Source organism: Petromyzon marinus, chromosome 21, assembly GCF_048934315.1.
Source record: "Petromyzon marinus isolate PM22_M1 ecotype Great Lakes invasive population chromosome 21, UKy_Petmar_22M1.pri1.0, whole genome shotgun sequence".
Taxonomy (NCBI): domain Eukaryota; kingdom Metazoa; phylum Chordata; class Hyperoartia; order Petromyzontiformes; family Petromyzontidae; genus Petromyzon; species Petromyzon marinus.
The window spans coordinates 2676346-2691962 of NC_133687.1; the positions used below are offsets into that span (position 1 = coordinate 2676346).

The 15617-nt window shown below is 47.5% G+C and overlaps 1 protein-coding gene across 1 annotated transcript; it reads right to left on the bottom strand.

The window, feature by feature from the left end:
* Positions 1-7477: 7477 nt before the first annotated feature.
* On the bottom strand, positions 7478-9670 carry LOC116944527 (trace amine-associated receptor 365-like). Its single transcript, XM_032958181.2, has one exon. It carries the CDS (start codon positions 9544-9546, stop codon positions 8479-8481), a length of 1068 nt encoding a protein of 355 aa, XP_032814072.2. The 5' UTR covers positions 9547-9670; the 3' UTR covers positions 7478-8478.
* Between the last annotated feature and the right edge of the window lie 5947 nt (positions 9671-15617).

Genomic DNA, 15617 nt, shown 5'->3' on the forward strand with positions numbered 1-15617 from the left:
GATTTGTTGTGCTTGTGCACCTCTGCCGATCCAGAGGTCACTTGTTCAATTCGATCTCCCGGCGCGACAGGCAGTGTGTGGCGGGGTAAAGCGGAGGTATCCCCCACATCTTACAAGACGTCTGGTTCTTCAGTTCTTCCTCTAGTGGCGCTTAGTACTGGCGATTGTGAGCTGTGTGGTGAGTTTCCTATTGGTTGTGATGGTGAGCTGCGTGGTGAGTTTGCTATTGGTTGTGATGGTGAGCTGCGTGGTGAGTTTACTATTGGTGGTGCTGGTGAACTGTGTGGTGAGTTTTCTATTGGTGGTGCTGGAAGGCTGCGTGGTGAGTTTAGCATTTTTGGTGGTAGTGAGCCTTGTGGTGAGTCTACACTTGGTGGTGCTGGTGAGCTGTGTGGTGAGTTTGCTATTGGTGGTGCTAGTGAGCTGTGTGGGGAATTTACTATTGATGGCGCTGGTGAGATGTGTGGTGAGTTTAGTACTGGTGCTGGTGAGCTGTATGGTGAATTCAATATTGATTGTGATGGTGAGCTGCGTGGGAAGTTTACTATTAGTAGTGCTGGTTAGCTGCGTTGTGAGTTTACTGTTGGTGGTGCTGGTGAGCTGTGTGGTGAGTTTGCTATTGGTAGTGATTGTGAGCTGTGTGGTGAATTTACTTGTTGTGGTGCTGGTGAGCTGTTTGGTGAGTTTACTGTTGGTGGTGCTGGTGAGCTGTGTGGTGAGTTTACTATTGGTAGTGATTGTGAGCTGTGTGGTGAGTTTACTCTTTGTGGTGCTGGTGAGCTGCGTGGTGAGTTTGCTTTTGGTGGTGATTGTGAGGTGTGTGGTGAGTTTACTATTCCTGGTGCTGTTGAGCTGCTTGGTGAGATTACTATTGTTGTTGCTGGTGAGCCGTATGGTGAGTTTACTCTTTGTGGTGCTGGTGAGCCGTATGGTGAGTTTACTCTTTGTGGTGCTGGTGAGCTGTGTGGTGAGTTTACTATTGGTGGTGTTGGTGTGCTGCGTGGTGAGTTTGAAATTTTTGGTGCTAGTGAGCTGCATGGTGAACGTACCACTTGTGGTCCTGGTGAGCTGTTTGGTGAGTTTGCTATTGGTGGTGATGGTGAGCTGTGTGGTGAGTTTACTATTTTTGGTGATGGTGGTTAGCTGGATTGTGAGTTTCCTATTGGTGGTGCTGGTGAGCTGTGTAGTGTGTGGTGAGTTTACTATTGGTTGTGATGGTGAGCTGCATGGTGAGTTTACTATTAGTGGTGCTGGTTAACTGCATTGTGAGTTTAGCATGTTTTGTGGTAGTGAGCCTTGTGGTGAGTCTTCTCTTGGTGGTGCTGGTGAGCTGTGTGGTGAGTTTGCTCTTGGTGGTGCTAGTGAGCTGTGTGGTGAATTTACTATTGCTGGCGCTGGTGAGATGTGTGGTGAGTTTAGTACTGGTGCTGGTGAGCTGGGTGGTGAGTTTACTATTGGTTGTGATGGTAAGCTGCGTTGTGAGTTTACTCTTTGTGGTGCTGGTGAGCTGCTTGGTGAGTTTACTGTTGGTGGTACTGGTGAGCTGCGTGGTGAGTTTACTATTGGTTGTGATAGTGAACAATGTAGTGCGTTTAATATTTGTTGTACTGGTGAGCTGTGTGGTGAGTTTACTCTTTGAGGTGCTGGTGAGCTGTTTTGTGAGTTTACTATTGGTGTTGCTGGTGAGCTGTGTGTTGAGCTTACTATTCGAGGCGCTAGTGAGCTGTGTGGTGAGTTTACAATTTTTTGGTGCTGGTGAGCTGCGTGGTGAGCGTACCACTTGTGGTCCTGGTGAGCTGCTTTGTGAGTTTACTTTTGGTTGTGATGGTGAGCTTTGTGGTGAGTTTACTATTTGTCGTGCTAGTGAGCTGTATGATGAGTTTACTTTGGTGGTGTTGGTGAGCTGCGTGGTGAGTTTACAATTTTTGGGTGCTGGTGAGCTGCATGGTGAGCGTACCACATGTGCTCCTGGTGAGCTGTTTCATGAGTTTACTATTGGTGATGACGGTGAGCTGTGTGGTGAGTTTACTATTGGTCGTGATGGTGAGCTGCGTGGTGAGTTTACTATTGGTGATGCTGGCAGGCTGCGTGGTAAGTTTACTATTTTTGGTGCTGGTTAGCTGCATTGTAAGTTTACTATTGGTGATCCTGGTGAGCTGTGTGGTGAGTGTCCTATTGGTGTTGCTGGTGAGCTCTGTGGTGAATTTAGGACCGGTGCTCGTGAGCTGTGTGGTGAGTTTCCTATTAGTGGTGCTGGTGAGCTGTGTGGTGAGTTTACAATTGGTGGTGCTAGTAAGCTATATGGTGAGTTTAGTTTTAGTTGTTCGGTGAGCTGTTTGGTGAATTTACTATTGGTGGTGCTGGTGAGCTGTGTGGTGAACTTACTGTTTGTGGTGCTTGGTGAGCTGTTTGGTGAGTTTTCTATTGGTGGTGCTGGTGAGCTGTATGTTGAGCTTACTATTGGTGGTGTTGGTGTGCTGCGTGGTGAGTTTACAATTTTTTGGTGCTGGTGAGCTGCGTGGTGAGCGTACAACTTGTGGTCCTGGTGAGCTGTTTGGAAAGTTTTCTATTGGTGGTGATGGTGAGCTGTGTGGTGAGTTTACTATTGGTGGTGCTGGGAAGCTGTGGTGAGTTTACTATTGGTGGTGCTGGGAAGCTGTGGTGAGTTTACTATTTTTGGTGATGATGGTTAGCTGCATTGTGCGTTTTCTATTTGTGGTGCTGGTGAGCTGTGTGGTGTGTGGTCAGTTTACTATTGGTTGTGATGGTGAGCTGCGTGGTGAGTTTACTATTAGTGGTGCTGGGTAGCTGCGTTGTGAGTTTAGCATTTTTGGTGGAAGTGAGCCTTGTGGTGCGTCTTCTCTTGGTGGTGCTGGTGAGCTGTGTGGTGAGTTTAGTACTGGTGCTGGTGAGCTGTGTGGTGAGTTTACTGTTGGTGTTGATGGTGAGCTACGTGGTGAGCTTACTATTGGAGGCGCTAGTGAGCTGTGTGGTGAGCTTACTATTGGTGGTGTTGGTGTGCTGCGTGGTTAGTTTACAATTTTTGGTGCTGGTGAGCTGCATGGTCAGTTTACTATTAGTGGTGCTGGGAGGCTGTGTGGTGAGTTTACTATTTTTGGTGATGGTGGTTAGCTGCATTGTTAGTTTCCTATTGGTGGTGATGATGAGCTGTGTAGTGTGTGGTGAGTTTACTATTGGTTGTGATAGTGAACTGTGTGGTGAGTTTACTTTTTGTCGTGCTGTTGAGCTGTGTTGAGTTTACTATTGGTGGTGCTAGTGAGCTGCATGGTGAGTTTACTATTTGTGGCGTTAGTAAGCTGTGTGATGAGTTTACTTTTGGTGGTGTTGGTGAGCTGCGTGTTGAGTTTACAATTTTGGGTGCTGGTGACCTGCATGGTGAGAGTACCACCTGTGGTCCTGGTGAGCTGTTTCGTGAGTTTACTATTGGTGGTGATGGTGAGCTGCGTGGTGAGTTTACTGTTGGTGGTGATGGTGAGCTGCGTGGTGAGTTTACAATTTTTGGTGCTGGTGAGCTGCGTGGTGAGCGTACCACTTGTGGTCCTGGTGAGCTGTTTGGTGCGTTTACTATTGGTGGTGATGGTGAGCTGTGTGGTGAGTTTACTATTGGTGGTGCTGGTGAGCTGCAAGGTCAGATAACTATTGGTGGTGCTGGGAAGCTGTGGTGAGTTTACTATTTTTGGTGATGGTGGTTAGCTGCATTGTGAGTTTTCTATTGGTGGTGCTGGTGAGCTGTGTGGTGAGTTTACTATTGGTTGTGATGGTAAGCTGCATTGTGAGTTTACTGTTGGTGGTGCTGTTGAGCTGCTTGTTTAGTTTGCTATTGGTTTTGCTGGTGAGCTGCGTGGTGAGTTTACTGTTGGTGGTGCTGGTGAGCTGTCTGTTGAGCTTACTATTGGAGGCGCTGGTGAGCTGTGTGGTGAGTTTCCTAATGGTTGCGATAGTGAACTGTGTGGTGAGTTTACTATTGGTTGTACTGGTGAGCTGAGTGGTGAGTTTACTCTTTGTGGTGCTGGTGAGCTGTTTGGTGAGTTTACTATTGGTGGTGCTGCGAGCTGTGTGTTGAGCTTACTATTGTTGGTCTTGGTGTGCTGCGTGGTTAGTTTACAATTTTTGGTGCTGTGAGCTGCATGGTCAGTTTACTATTGGTGGTGCTGGGAAGCTGTGGTGAGTTTACTATTTTTGGTGATGGTGGTTAGCTGCATTGTGAGTTTCCTATTGGTGGTGCTGATGAGCTGTGTAGTGTGTGGTGAGTTTACAATTGGTTGTGATGGTGAGCTGTGTGGTGAGTTTACTATTAGTGGTGCTGGTTAGCTGCGTTGTGAGTTTACTGTTGGTGGTTCTATTAAGCTGCTTTGTGGGTTTACTATTGGTTGTGATAGTGAAATGTGTGGTGAGTTTACTTTTTGTCGTGCTGGTGAGCTGTGTGTTGAGTTTACTATTGGTGGTGCTAGTGAGCTGCATGGTGAGTTTACTATTTGTGGCGCTAGTGAGCTGCATGGTGAGTTTACTTTTGGTTGTTATGGTGAGCTGTGTGGTGAGTTTACTATTTGTCGTGCTAGTGAGCTGTGTGAAGAGTTTACTTTTGGTGGTGTTGGTGAGCTGCGTGTTGAGTTTACAATTTTGGGTGCTGGTGAGCTGCATTGTGAGAGTACCACTTGTGGTCCAGGTGAGCTGTTTCGTGAGTTTTCTATTGGTGGTGATGGTGAGCTGTGTGGTGAGTTTCCTATTGGTGATGATGGTGAGCTGCGTGGTGAGTTTACTATTCGTGGTGCTGGTAATCTGCGTGGTGAGTTTACTATTTTTGGTAGTGGTTAGCTGTATTGTGAGTTTACTATTGGTGATCCTGGTGAGCTCTGTGGTGAGTGTTCGATTGGTGTTGCTGGTGAGCTCTGTGGTGAATTTAGGACCGGTGCTCGTGAGCTGTGTGGTGAGTTTAGTAGTGGTGAGCTGTGTGGTGAGTTTCCTATTAGTGGTGCTGGTGAGCTGTGTGGTGAGTTTACAATTGGTGGTGTTGGTGAGCTGTTTGGTGAGTTAACTATTTGTTGTACTGGTGAGCTTTGTGGTGAGTTTACTATTGGTGGTGCTGGTGAGCAGTATTTTGAGTTTACTATTTGTGGTGCTGGTGAGCTATGTGGTGAATTTACTTTGGGTTGTGTTGGTGAGCTGTTTGATGAGTACACTATTGTTATTTTATGATGAACTGTGTGGTGAGTTCACTATTGGTGGTGCTGGTGAGCTGCGTGGTGAGGTTAATGTTGGTGGTGCTGGTGAGCTGTGTGGTGAGTTTACTATTTGTGTTGCTTGTGAGCTGTGTGGTGAGTTTAGTTTTGGTGGTTTTTGTGAGCTGTTTGCTGAATTTACTATTCGTGGTGCTGGTTAGTTGCCTGGTCAGTTTAATATTGGTGGTACTGGTGAGCTTTGTGTTGAGTTTTCAATTGGTGGTACTGGTAGGCTGCCTGGTGAGTTTACTATTGGTTGTACTGGTGAGCTGTGTGGTGACTTTACTATTTGTGGTGATGGTGAGCTGTGTGGTGAGTTACTATTGGCGGTGCTCGTGAGCTGCATAGTGAGTTTACTCTTTGTGGTGCTGGTGAGCTGCATGGTGAGTTTACTATTGTTAGTGCTATTGAGATGTGTGGTGAGTTTTCCTTTGCTGGTACTGGGAGGATCCGTAGTGAGTTGACTATTGGTGGTGCTGGTGAGCTGTGTAGTGAGTTTACTATTGGTGGTGCTGGTGAGCTGCGTGGATGAGTTTACTATTGGTGGTGCTAGTGAGTTGCGTGGTGAGTTTAGTATTTGTGGTGATGGTGAGCTGTGTGGTGAGTTTACCATTAGTGGTGGTGGTGAGCTGTGTGGTGAGTTTACTCTTGGTGGTGCTGGTGAACGGTGTGGTGAGTTTGCTATTGGTGGTGCTGGTGAGCTGTGTGGTGAGTTTGCTATTGGTGGTGATGGTGAGCTGTGTGGTGAATTTACTATTACTGGTGATGGTGAGCTGTGTGGTGAATTTACTGTTTTTTTATGGTGAGCTGTGTGGTGAATTTACTATTCCTGGTGATGGTGATCTGTGTGGTTAGTTTACTATTGGTGGTGCTGGTTTGCTGTGTGGTGAGTTAGTTTTGGTGTTGCTTGTACTGTAAGCTGTTTGTTGAGTTTACTATTGAGTTTACCAAATGGTGATTTTGTGAATTGCGTGGGGAGTTTAGGTCCGGTACTAGTGAGTTGTGTGGTGATTTTAAGATTGGTGCTAGTGAGCTGTGTGGTGAGTTTTTAGTACTAGTGAGCTGTGTGGTGAGTGTAGTATTGGTGTTGGTGGTTCTGTAGTAATATCGCTGGATGTCAACATGCTGGGTGCAGTCCCGGCCCTAGAGGGGCACGGCGTGCGATGTAGCGACATTGCGGATACCACGGTTGTTTGGGTGTAGTACCGGTCCTAAGGGGGCCCGGTGACTGCTGACTGATAGCGCTAGATGGCACCATGCTTTGCATGCAGTGCCGACCCTACAGGACAGAGTTTGTGGGTGCTGGCCGGCCGAAGGATGAGGTTATTCGAGGCCATGGCACTCTGGTTGCCACGGGAGGACACTTGACTAGTTAAGTCTACAAAGGGGCCCCAAGATGGGGCTGGGGTGGTCACGTGATTGGGACCCAGATCCTTCCCGAGGAATCTGGAAGGTGGACGTGGCCAATTGTGGAGCCGGCCAAGCCACAGAGACTATAAGCCGGGTCCTGAGAAGGACCGGGGTTGTTGTTGTTCATCCTGGAAGAATACTTCGTCTGCGTTATCCTCAACGAGTCTCCAACACATGGACCCGGGGCGAAGCTCTTGGTCCCGGTCCGTAGTAGCAGTTACGTTGTAACTAGTGTAGTTAGCCTGGTGGTCACCACCTGGCTAACTACACCAGTCACGTTGTAACTAGTGTAGTAACTAGTGTAGCTCGCGTGGTGGTCACCACCATAGATTTTAACTCTGGTAAGGGGAAAGTTTCCCCGTGTGTTGGAACTGAAAAAATGCGTTGCCTCCAAGTCTACGTCTGCAACTCAGTTGAACACATTTCAGTTCCAACAAGAACTTGCACCCTAATATGTAACGACTGACGGTACCCAAAAAAGACTGGGGCTATAGGTTGGCCTTACCCTCTGCTCATGATACATCCCCGAATGAACTTAACAGACTGTTAGGGGAAAGTGCTGTTAGCGAGCACCTATTAAAGTCGGCATGACATACGAGGTGGTGGGTGGCCAGCAACACGCCCGTCCGCTTTTGCCTCCCAAGTGGCGATGTTTACACACCGCATGAGCTTCCCATGTGAGGCTGAGTCGACCTAGGGGAGGTCCAGTACCGGTGTTGGCTGTAAGTGGGGATCGAACTCAGGCCACCGGATTCATAGCACATGCATATACACAGGCGCGTACCTGCATACACATGCATATACATTTTCACTTTATTGATTACCGTAAGACAGTCAATTCTGATAAACATTGCTTTTGCTAGAGGGACGTGATACGCTGATCTACAGAGAAGTGTATGTGTGTGGCGGACTCGTTTGTAGTTGTCACCACATAACTCACCATTATTGTCCCGCTAAGAACATTTTTACCAAGAACGTGGAGCCACGTTAGGTTGCATTTCACACGTGACACATTGGAACTACGTATCGGTGCTCTTAACGGCACAAACGGCCGCACATTCAGTTCTTTTGAGCTGGTTGTCTGGATAAGACTGAGAGATGTTGTACATGCAGTGCTGCTGCGCAACGCTGTGTGTTGTTAAATCGCGTTAAACTTCCGCGAGAGGCGTCTGAGCAGAGTGAGGCGTCGTGTGTGACGGACAGCACGTCAAGAGAGAGACAACGAGGTCAGACGCATAGAGAGACACAGAGCAACATCAGCACGTCATCGTTTCTCTATACCTCAATCAGCTCAAGCCTCCTGTTAACCACGTGACTCCTTATGGCCACGCCCCCTGTGAAAATAGACGTTGCTCCTCCTCCGTGCAACTCACTGTTGCTCGCTCCTTCCTTCTAAATTCCGTCTCCTCGCATCATCATCGTCACCCTCTCATTGTCCCCGACATCTTGGTCCGGTAATTCCTTTTCTACCCTCCTCAGAATAAGAATCAGAAAATGTATTTATACTGGAGGAATCCGATGATCTATGAAGCTTCTTTTCACAGATGTCCTCTTCCCCTTTCTACCCAGAGCTCCTTCTCCGTTCCTCCATGCAAACGTTGTCCTTCTCAAGGAGTTCAGTCCGGGAATATTGCTCCCCCACACCCCCTCCCCCATTCCATTCCCTTCCTATCTGCAGCCTTTTCTCGGTACGCACTCCACTGCCCCTTCCCATGTTCGTGTGCCCCTTCCCATGTTCGTGCCACGTGCTTATAACATATTTGCGTGCACACTAAACAAATTATGAACTTTCACACTGGGCGCCGGTGACCGTGAATCTCCTGGCAGCCTAGTGCTTGGACAGCTCCAGGTGCCTGGCCTCTGCAGAGAAGAAGTCCAGGCGCAAGATCCGACCGAACGCCGTTCGGAACGGCCGATTGATGGACGCGTAGAGGATCGGGTTGACGGTAGAGCTGATGTAGCCGATCCAGCACACGACCTCGTAGGCGGTGGACGTGTTCTTGTAGAAGGGAAACACGATCACCAGGATGTAGTATGGTAGCCACGACAGCATGAAGCACCCGATGATGCTGCCCAGGGTCTTGGCTGCGTTGTGCTCTCGTTTCATCGTTGATTTCCAGCGCTTCGCCGCTTCGTCACCATCACGGCCACCACCAGAACTAGCACCGTTGGCCACCTCAACCCTCTGCGCATGTATGGGCACGCCAGCTGTGACCCGCCGTGCTTGCCTCCTGGCCACGCGGTATATCTTGGAGTAGATCAAGAGGATGATGAACATTGAGAGGAAATAGGGGCACATGCCGTAGGCGAAATGCAGCCCCAGGTCTACGGTGAACATGCAGCTGTCCGGACAACCCCCTCGCTCGATCGTGCCCCGAGACAGCGTGGGGCTCAGGCTGAGCAACGTCGGGGTGGTGAAGATCGCCGCGCCGATCCAGCAGAGCACCAGCATCACGGCCACGGTGCGGTCCGTGACCCGCGTCGGGTAGCGGAGCGGGTCGCAGATGGCCACGTAGCGGTCGTAGGCGATGCAGCCCAGGTGAATGATGGAGGAGGTGGTGAGCGTGTAGTCGAGGAAGTAGTGCAGGTGGCAGAAGAAGGAGGCGTAGAACCAGCACTCGTAGATAGCGTGCATCATGCTGAAGGGCATGATGAGCAAGCCGATGAGGAGGTCGGACACAGCAAGCGACAGCGCCAGGGTGTTCGCGTGCGTCTGCAGCTGCCTGAAGAAGGCGATGGCTACGATGATGAGGAGGTTGCCGAGGATTGTGGCTATGATGAAGAAGATGATGATGGCCAGCGTGAGGGCGCGGTCCTCCTCGGACAGACTGGGCCCGGTACAGTTGTAGTACTCGTAGTGCAGGGAGCATGGTGAGCCCGTTGTGGAGTTGTCCATCGTCCAGCGAGCAGCCGTGGGAACACGGCGTTGGGCTGTGTGAGACTGTACGGTACGTATGGCAGTAGATCAAAACATGTGCTGGTGTGGTATGCGTTACGTGTAAGTTGTGTTGATACGCGCTCGCGTTTTTGTCGCAATGCATGTGATATTAGAAGATCTGGACACCCAGTGCGCAAGTGGGCAATCAGAGATTCTCGCTCTCATGTCTGTGCGCGACTCGCGTTACGAATTCCAAACGACGGAGCATGGAACATCGCCCTGCCTGAACTCTAAACGTGCTGTGGTGTGTGGGTGGGTGACCGGGTGAATGGATAGGTGAGTGAGTGGGAGAGTGGATGGGTAGGTGGGTGACAAAATGGGGAAATTGGTGGGTAAATTTGTGAGTGCATGGATAGGTGAATGGGAGAATGAGTGAGTGGGTTATGGAATGGGTAAATAGGTGGATAAAATGAGTGGGTGGGTATGCAACACGTGTGTGCGTGTGTATGTTTGCCAATTGAACGTTATGGCAGTACCCCGGGGTACCATAGTACCCCGGCTCTCGCATAATGTCCGTGATGCAGTCATTTTTAGTCTGTTGATGGTCGGCGATGCGTCAATGGACTCATCTCGACGAGCTGTACACGACGCACTATGGTGCGTACGAACGTTCAAGGTTTCAGCGCAACCGTCCTCGCTGCGTTTCGACATCGCGGAGAAGCACCGATTTCGGGTTGATTGGTACCCCAGTCGCGGAGTGAAGTACACCCCTGGAAAAAAATAGTGTCCCAGAAATAAAGTATTTAATTGCCTCGGCCATTTTGCATTATTTGGTACGACGGGGTACCGCCATGAGGACTAATTGTGGGGAGCGATGGTGTAGCGGTTATCGCACTGCGCTACGAACCCAATGACCCCAGTGTCGATTATCTTAACCAGTCTTGGGCCTCTCCTAGGTCGACTCAGCCTCAAATAAATGCCTGGTGCGGTACGTAAACATCGCCACTAGAGAGACAAAGGCGGCTGGGCGTCGTGCTGGTCACCCACCCACTCGTATGCTGTAACGGTCTTCATAGGTGCTGCTCGCTAACCGCTCTTGCCCCAAAAGTCTGTTCAGGCTATATGGGGGAACTTTGTCTTTGCATGCCTTCATAGCTACTCACAGCACTTGGTGCAATATTGTACCGTTCTGAATCTGTTGATTGTGTGTATGCCTTTGTACATAATGCATGCTCGCTAGCATCCCGAACAATATGCATTTGCAAATGCATGTACCTATACATGAAATATTCATCTTCTTTGGTTCTTTCGGTAAAGTCACGTAGAATGAGAATAAAATAATAAATTGATAAAATAAAATAACACAATAATATTCTAACGACGTTTCGGTCACAACACAAGCGGCCTTCATCAGGTGAAGGGACGAGACTGTCTGGTAGGACAGCGCTGGAGTGAAAGAGCCACGTTCAGATCACGACCTTTAAGTGGCTCTTTCACTCCAGCGCTGTCCTACCAGACAGTCTCGTCCCTTCACCTGATGAAGGCCGCTTGTGTTGTGGCCGAAACGTCGTGAGAATATTATTGTGTTATGTTATTTTATTTTATCAATTTATTATTTTATTCTCATTCTACGTGAATTTACCTAAATAACCAAAGAAGATGAATCATTGCAGTCACGAAAGCTTTAAATCGAAATGTAATATTCACTTAAATATTGATTTTATTCATTTTCAAAAGCACTGGACGCCTTTTTGACCAATGTTCGGACTTTAGTTACGGTTTTTTCGTTGTCACGTTGACAGGTGCCGGGTCAATATGGACTTGAGCACCAATTCACATTCTCGTTGAGTGTCGTCGCAACAGCAACAACAAATAACGAAGACATATATTTTTACGTGCAGAGACAGAACTGGAAAACACATCGAAGTATATATTGTCTTCCATGATAGTAGTTTTTTTGGGTTAGATCACGTAAATATATATGTGGTGTTAAGCCCGCCACCACCCGATACAGCCAATTAGTAAGGGTTGTCACGTAAACAGAGCCTGATAATTCGTTAATAGTACAGCACACCGGTGTGGTGTGTGAGAGAGCCAAGCCACAACATTTGCAATCTGAATATAAATTTGAAGTTTTCGTGACTGCAGGGATCCATACTCTTTGGTTCTTTAGGTAAAGTCAGCAGTTGTTTCTTGCTGTGGTTGTCCCACCTGATGACGGACGCTTGCGTTGCGCCCGAAACGTCGTGATTTAATTCATTTTATACCTACATGACTTTACCGCAACAACCAAAGAGTATTTACAATCTGAGCACGACGTTTCGCCAATAATTACTACTAGCTTTTTCAGGTGACAGGCATATGTGTGGAGAAATCCTCCTGTTCCGTTCCTTAAATAATTTGTTTTCCGTGTTAAACTGATGTATTGTCTTGTCTTCAGCCATCCTCTATCCGAGAGTTGACCGGACCACGGGTATTCCTTCGTCACTGACTTCTATCTTCTGCTATTCTCATTGTCTGTTCCAGCATGAGCCTCATCCGTGCTATGATGTTATATATCCATTATATGTATATATTTTTTAATAGATATTTATTTAGTAATACCTCGATTTAAGTCCCTCCTCTTTTACATCGTTTCGCAAATACGTTGACGCTTTATTCATACCACAACCTGCTTTGCGTCGCCACAACCCACACTTAGGTCGCTGACAGCATCGTCCGTCCTTTCTCGTAATCTCCTCCACCTACCCTGTATATCGCTTTGATTTACGTCGTTTCGATGTTTGTCGCACATTTCACGAACGTATCGCCGATGTAAACGGGGGTATTAATGTAGAAGGATGCACTGACGAGATAGAGGCAAGTGACAATGCGATCGAGTGCTGTTGGATAACCGAGTTCCATAGTGAAAAGTGACCAATTGTGCCGATTAATGAATATATTTACGTTTCTAATAATGTATATTAGCTGCTGTCACATTTATCGGAGAGTTATGTTTGAATGAAATTCGTTTCGAGGAATGAAGATATGCGCGTTTTTAATTACATTGATAGCCAGGCAGAGGAGAACGTGGATTAGATGACACACGCAAGTTAACGCCATCAGTCAAGCTCTTAAGAACAGTGAGTGAGGCTTGGGCAGAATGCGTCATGGCTAGAAGACACGATGGGCGACGGACAGGGATAACAACGGAGTGGCAGTCAACGGATTGAACGCGTCGGAGAGAGTACGTACACCTCGTGAGATGGAGCGGTGAAATCATCTCGTGTTCAGGTGCTGGGCGGATGAACGCATCATGATGGTGAGATGTGGCGACGAGGCCTTCATCCAGCAGTGGATTGACCATGACTAATGATGATGATAACGCGTGTGTTCAAAGCGCACCCCAGTCAGATCGTCAGCCACCCACCTGAACACCTCGTCTCTCTCAGTCGCCACTCCGCGGTGAGCGATGCTTCAATATTTATGAAGCCTGGAACACGACGATATAAATAGGCCCCATGGCGAGCCCTAGCGAATCGCTTAATAGCCTCGGAGGACCAATCCAATTAAGCCTAATGATTCACACAAACCAGCGCGTCGGGGATTTATTGGGGGAAAACTCGGTTTATAAAAAAAAAAAATTACGGGATTCGTTCATGGGGGAGGGGAGGGCCCTTGAGACAGTGCCCTAGAATATCGTTGTTGTTTGGTGTGCGTTATTTGTTGGTAATTTGTAATGGGCATCGCAGTGGCGAGATGTTAACTACCTTGGCTGGTATACAGGACGTCGTGGGTTCGGTCCCGACCATGACGCCGGCATTTTTGGAGTTTTCTCTCTCCGTGGTCGCGTGGATTTTCCTTCGGATCTTCCTGTTTTCCCCTCCACATTTAAATTAACATGCCTTTAAAAAAAATTGGCTGCAGTAAATATGCACGTGATTGATAAGCCACTTCGTTGAGCTATTACTTGTGGCCAAGTCGCTTCTGAAAAAAAGAGCTATATACAGTGAGGGAAAAAAAGTATTTGATCCCCTGCTGATTTTGTGCGTATGCCCACTGACAAAGAAATGATTTTCTATAATTTTAATGGTAGGTTTATTTGAACAGTGATAGACAGAATAACAACAACAAAATCCGGAAAAACGCATGTCAAAAATGTTATAAATTGATTTGCATTTTAATGAGGGAAAAAAGTATTTGACCCCTCTGCAAAATATTACTTAGTACTTGGTGGCAAAACCCTTGTTGGCAATCACAGAGGTCAGACGTTTCTTGTAGTTGGCCACCAGGTTTGCACACATCTCAGGAGGGATTTTGTCCCACTCTTCTTTGCAGATCTTCTCCAAGTCATTAAGGTTTCGAGGCTGACGTTTGGCAACTCGAACCTTTAGCTCCCTCCACATATTTTCTATGGGATTAAGGTTTGGAGACTGGCTAGGCCACTCCAGGATCTTAATGTGCTTCTTCTTGAGCCACTCCTTTGTTGCCGTGGCCGTGTGTTTTGGGTCATTGTCAAGCTGGAATACCCATCCACGACTCATTTTCAATGCCCTGGCTGAGGGAAGGAGATTCTCACCCAAGATTTGACGTTACATGGCCCCGTCCATCGGCCCTTTGATGCGGTGAAGTTATCCTGTCCCCTTAGTAGAGAAACACCCCCAAGGCACAATGTTTTCACCTCCATGTTTGACGGTGGGGATGGTCTTCTTGGGGTCATAGCCAGCATTCCTCCTCCTCCAAACACGGCGAGTTGAGTTGATGCCAAGAGCTCAATTTTGGTCTCATCTGACCGCAACACTTTCACCCAGTTGTCCTCTGAATCATTCAGATGTTCATTGGCAAACTTCAGACGGGCATGTATATGTGCTTTCTTGAGCAGGGGGACCTTGCGGGCGCTGCAGGATTTCAGTGCTTCACGGCGTAGTGTGTTACCAATTGTTTTCTTGGTGACTATGGTCCCAGCTGCCTTGAGATCATTGACAAGATCCTCCCGTGTAGTTCTGGGCTGATTCCTCACCGTTATCATGATCATTGCAATTCCACGAGGTGAGATTTTGCATGGGGCCCCAGGCCGAGGGCGATTGACAGTTATTTTGTGTTTCTTCCATTTGCGAAAAATCGCACCAACTGTTGTCACCTTCTCACCAAGCTGCTTGGCAATGGTCTTGTAACCCATTTCAGCCTTGTGTAGGTCTACAATCTAGTCCCTGACATCCTTGGAGAGCTCTTTGGTATTGGCCATGGTGGAGAGTTTGGAATCTGATTGATTGATTGCGTCTGTGGACAGGTGTCTTTTATATAAGTAACAAGCTGAGATTAGGAGCACTCCCTTTAATAGTGTGCTCCTAATCTCAGCTCGTTACCTGTATAAAAGACACCTGGGAGCCAGAAATTTTTCTGATTGAGAGGGGGTCAAATACTTATTGCCCTCATTAAAATGCCAATCAATTTATAACATTTTTGACATGCGTTTATCTGGATTTTGTTGTAGTTATTCTGTCTATCACTGTTCAATAAACCTACCATTAAAATTATAGACTGATCATTTCTTTGTCAGTGGGCCTTTCATTGTAAAACAAGAAGTTTAGTTTTGGAAATTATATTTTTAAAAATAATGCACACGGTATTTTAGGGATGCATAAACCGGTGTCACTTGAAAGGTGTGGCCTTTAATAGAGATGAGTTTAAATGTTGAATTCATTTGATTTGCTACACGGATGGAAATGGTCACATTTAGCCAGTTGTCTAGCTATTTAATTTTAAAAGGTGCAGGTGCACGTAAGGCATGTATTTTCCTCGAATAGGGACGTAAATAACGTGGGGCCTTTAAGACACAAACATGAATTATGTATCGTAACATTGGGCACGAAGCCTCCGTGTTAAATTCCCCAATATTCTACGGAGCGGACCTGGTTGGTTTGGGGTCACCCCTACGCTATGGAGCTTAGAGTCGGAGCTGGGGCTCTGGTGCAGCTTGGTTATTTGCCTGCCGCCGGTGTGTTTTATATAGTACGTATACTTGTATAACGTAAACATATATAGTCATACCTCGGTATACGACCGCTTTGGAATATGTCGAATTTTGGTATACGTCTTGTTTTGACGAG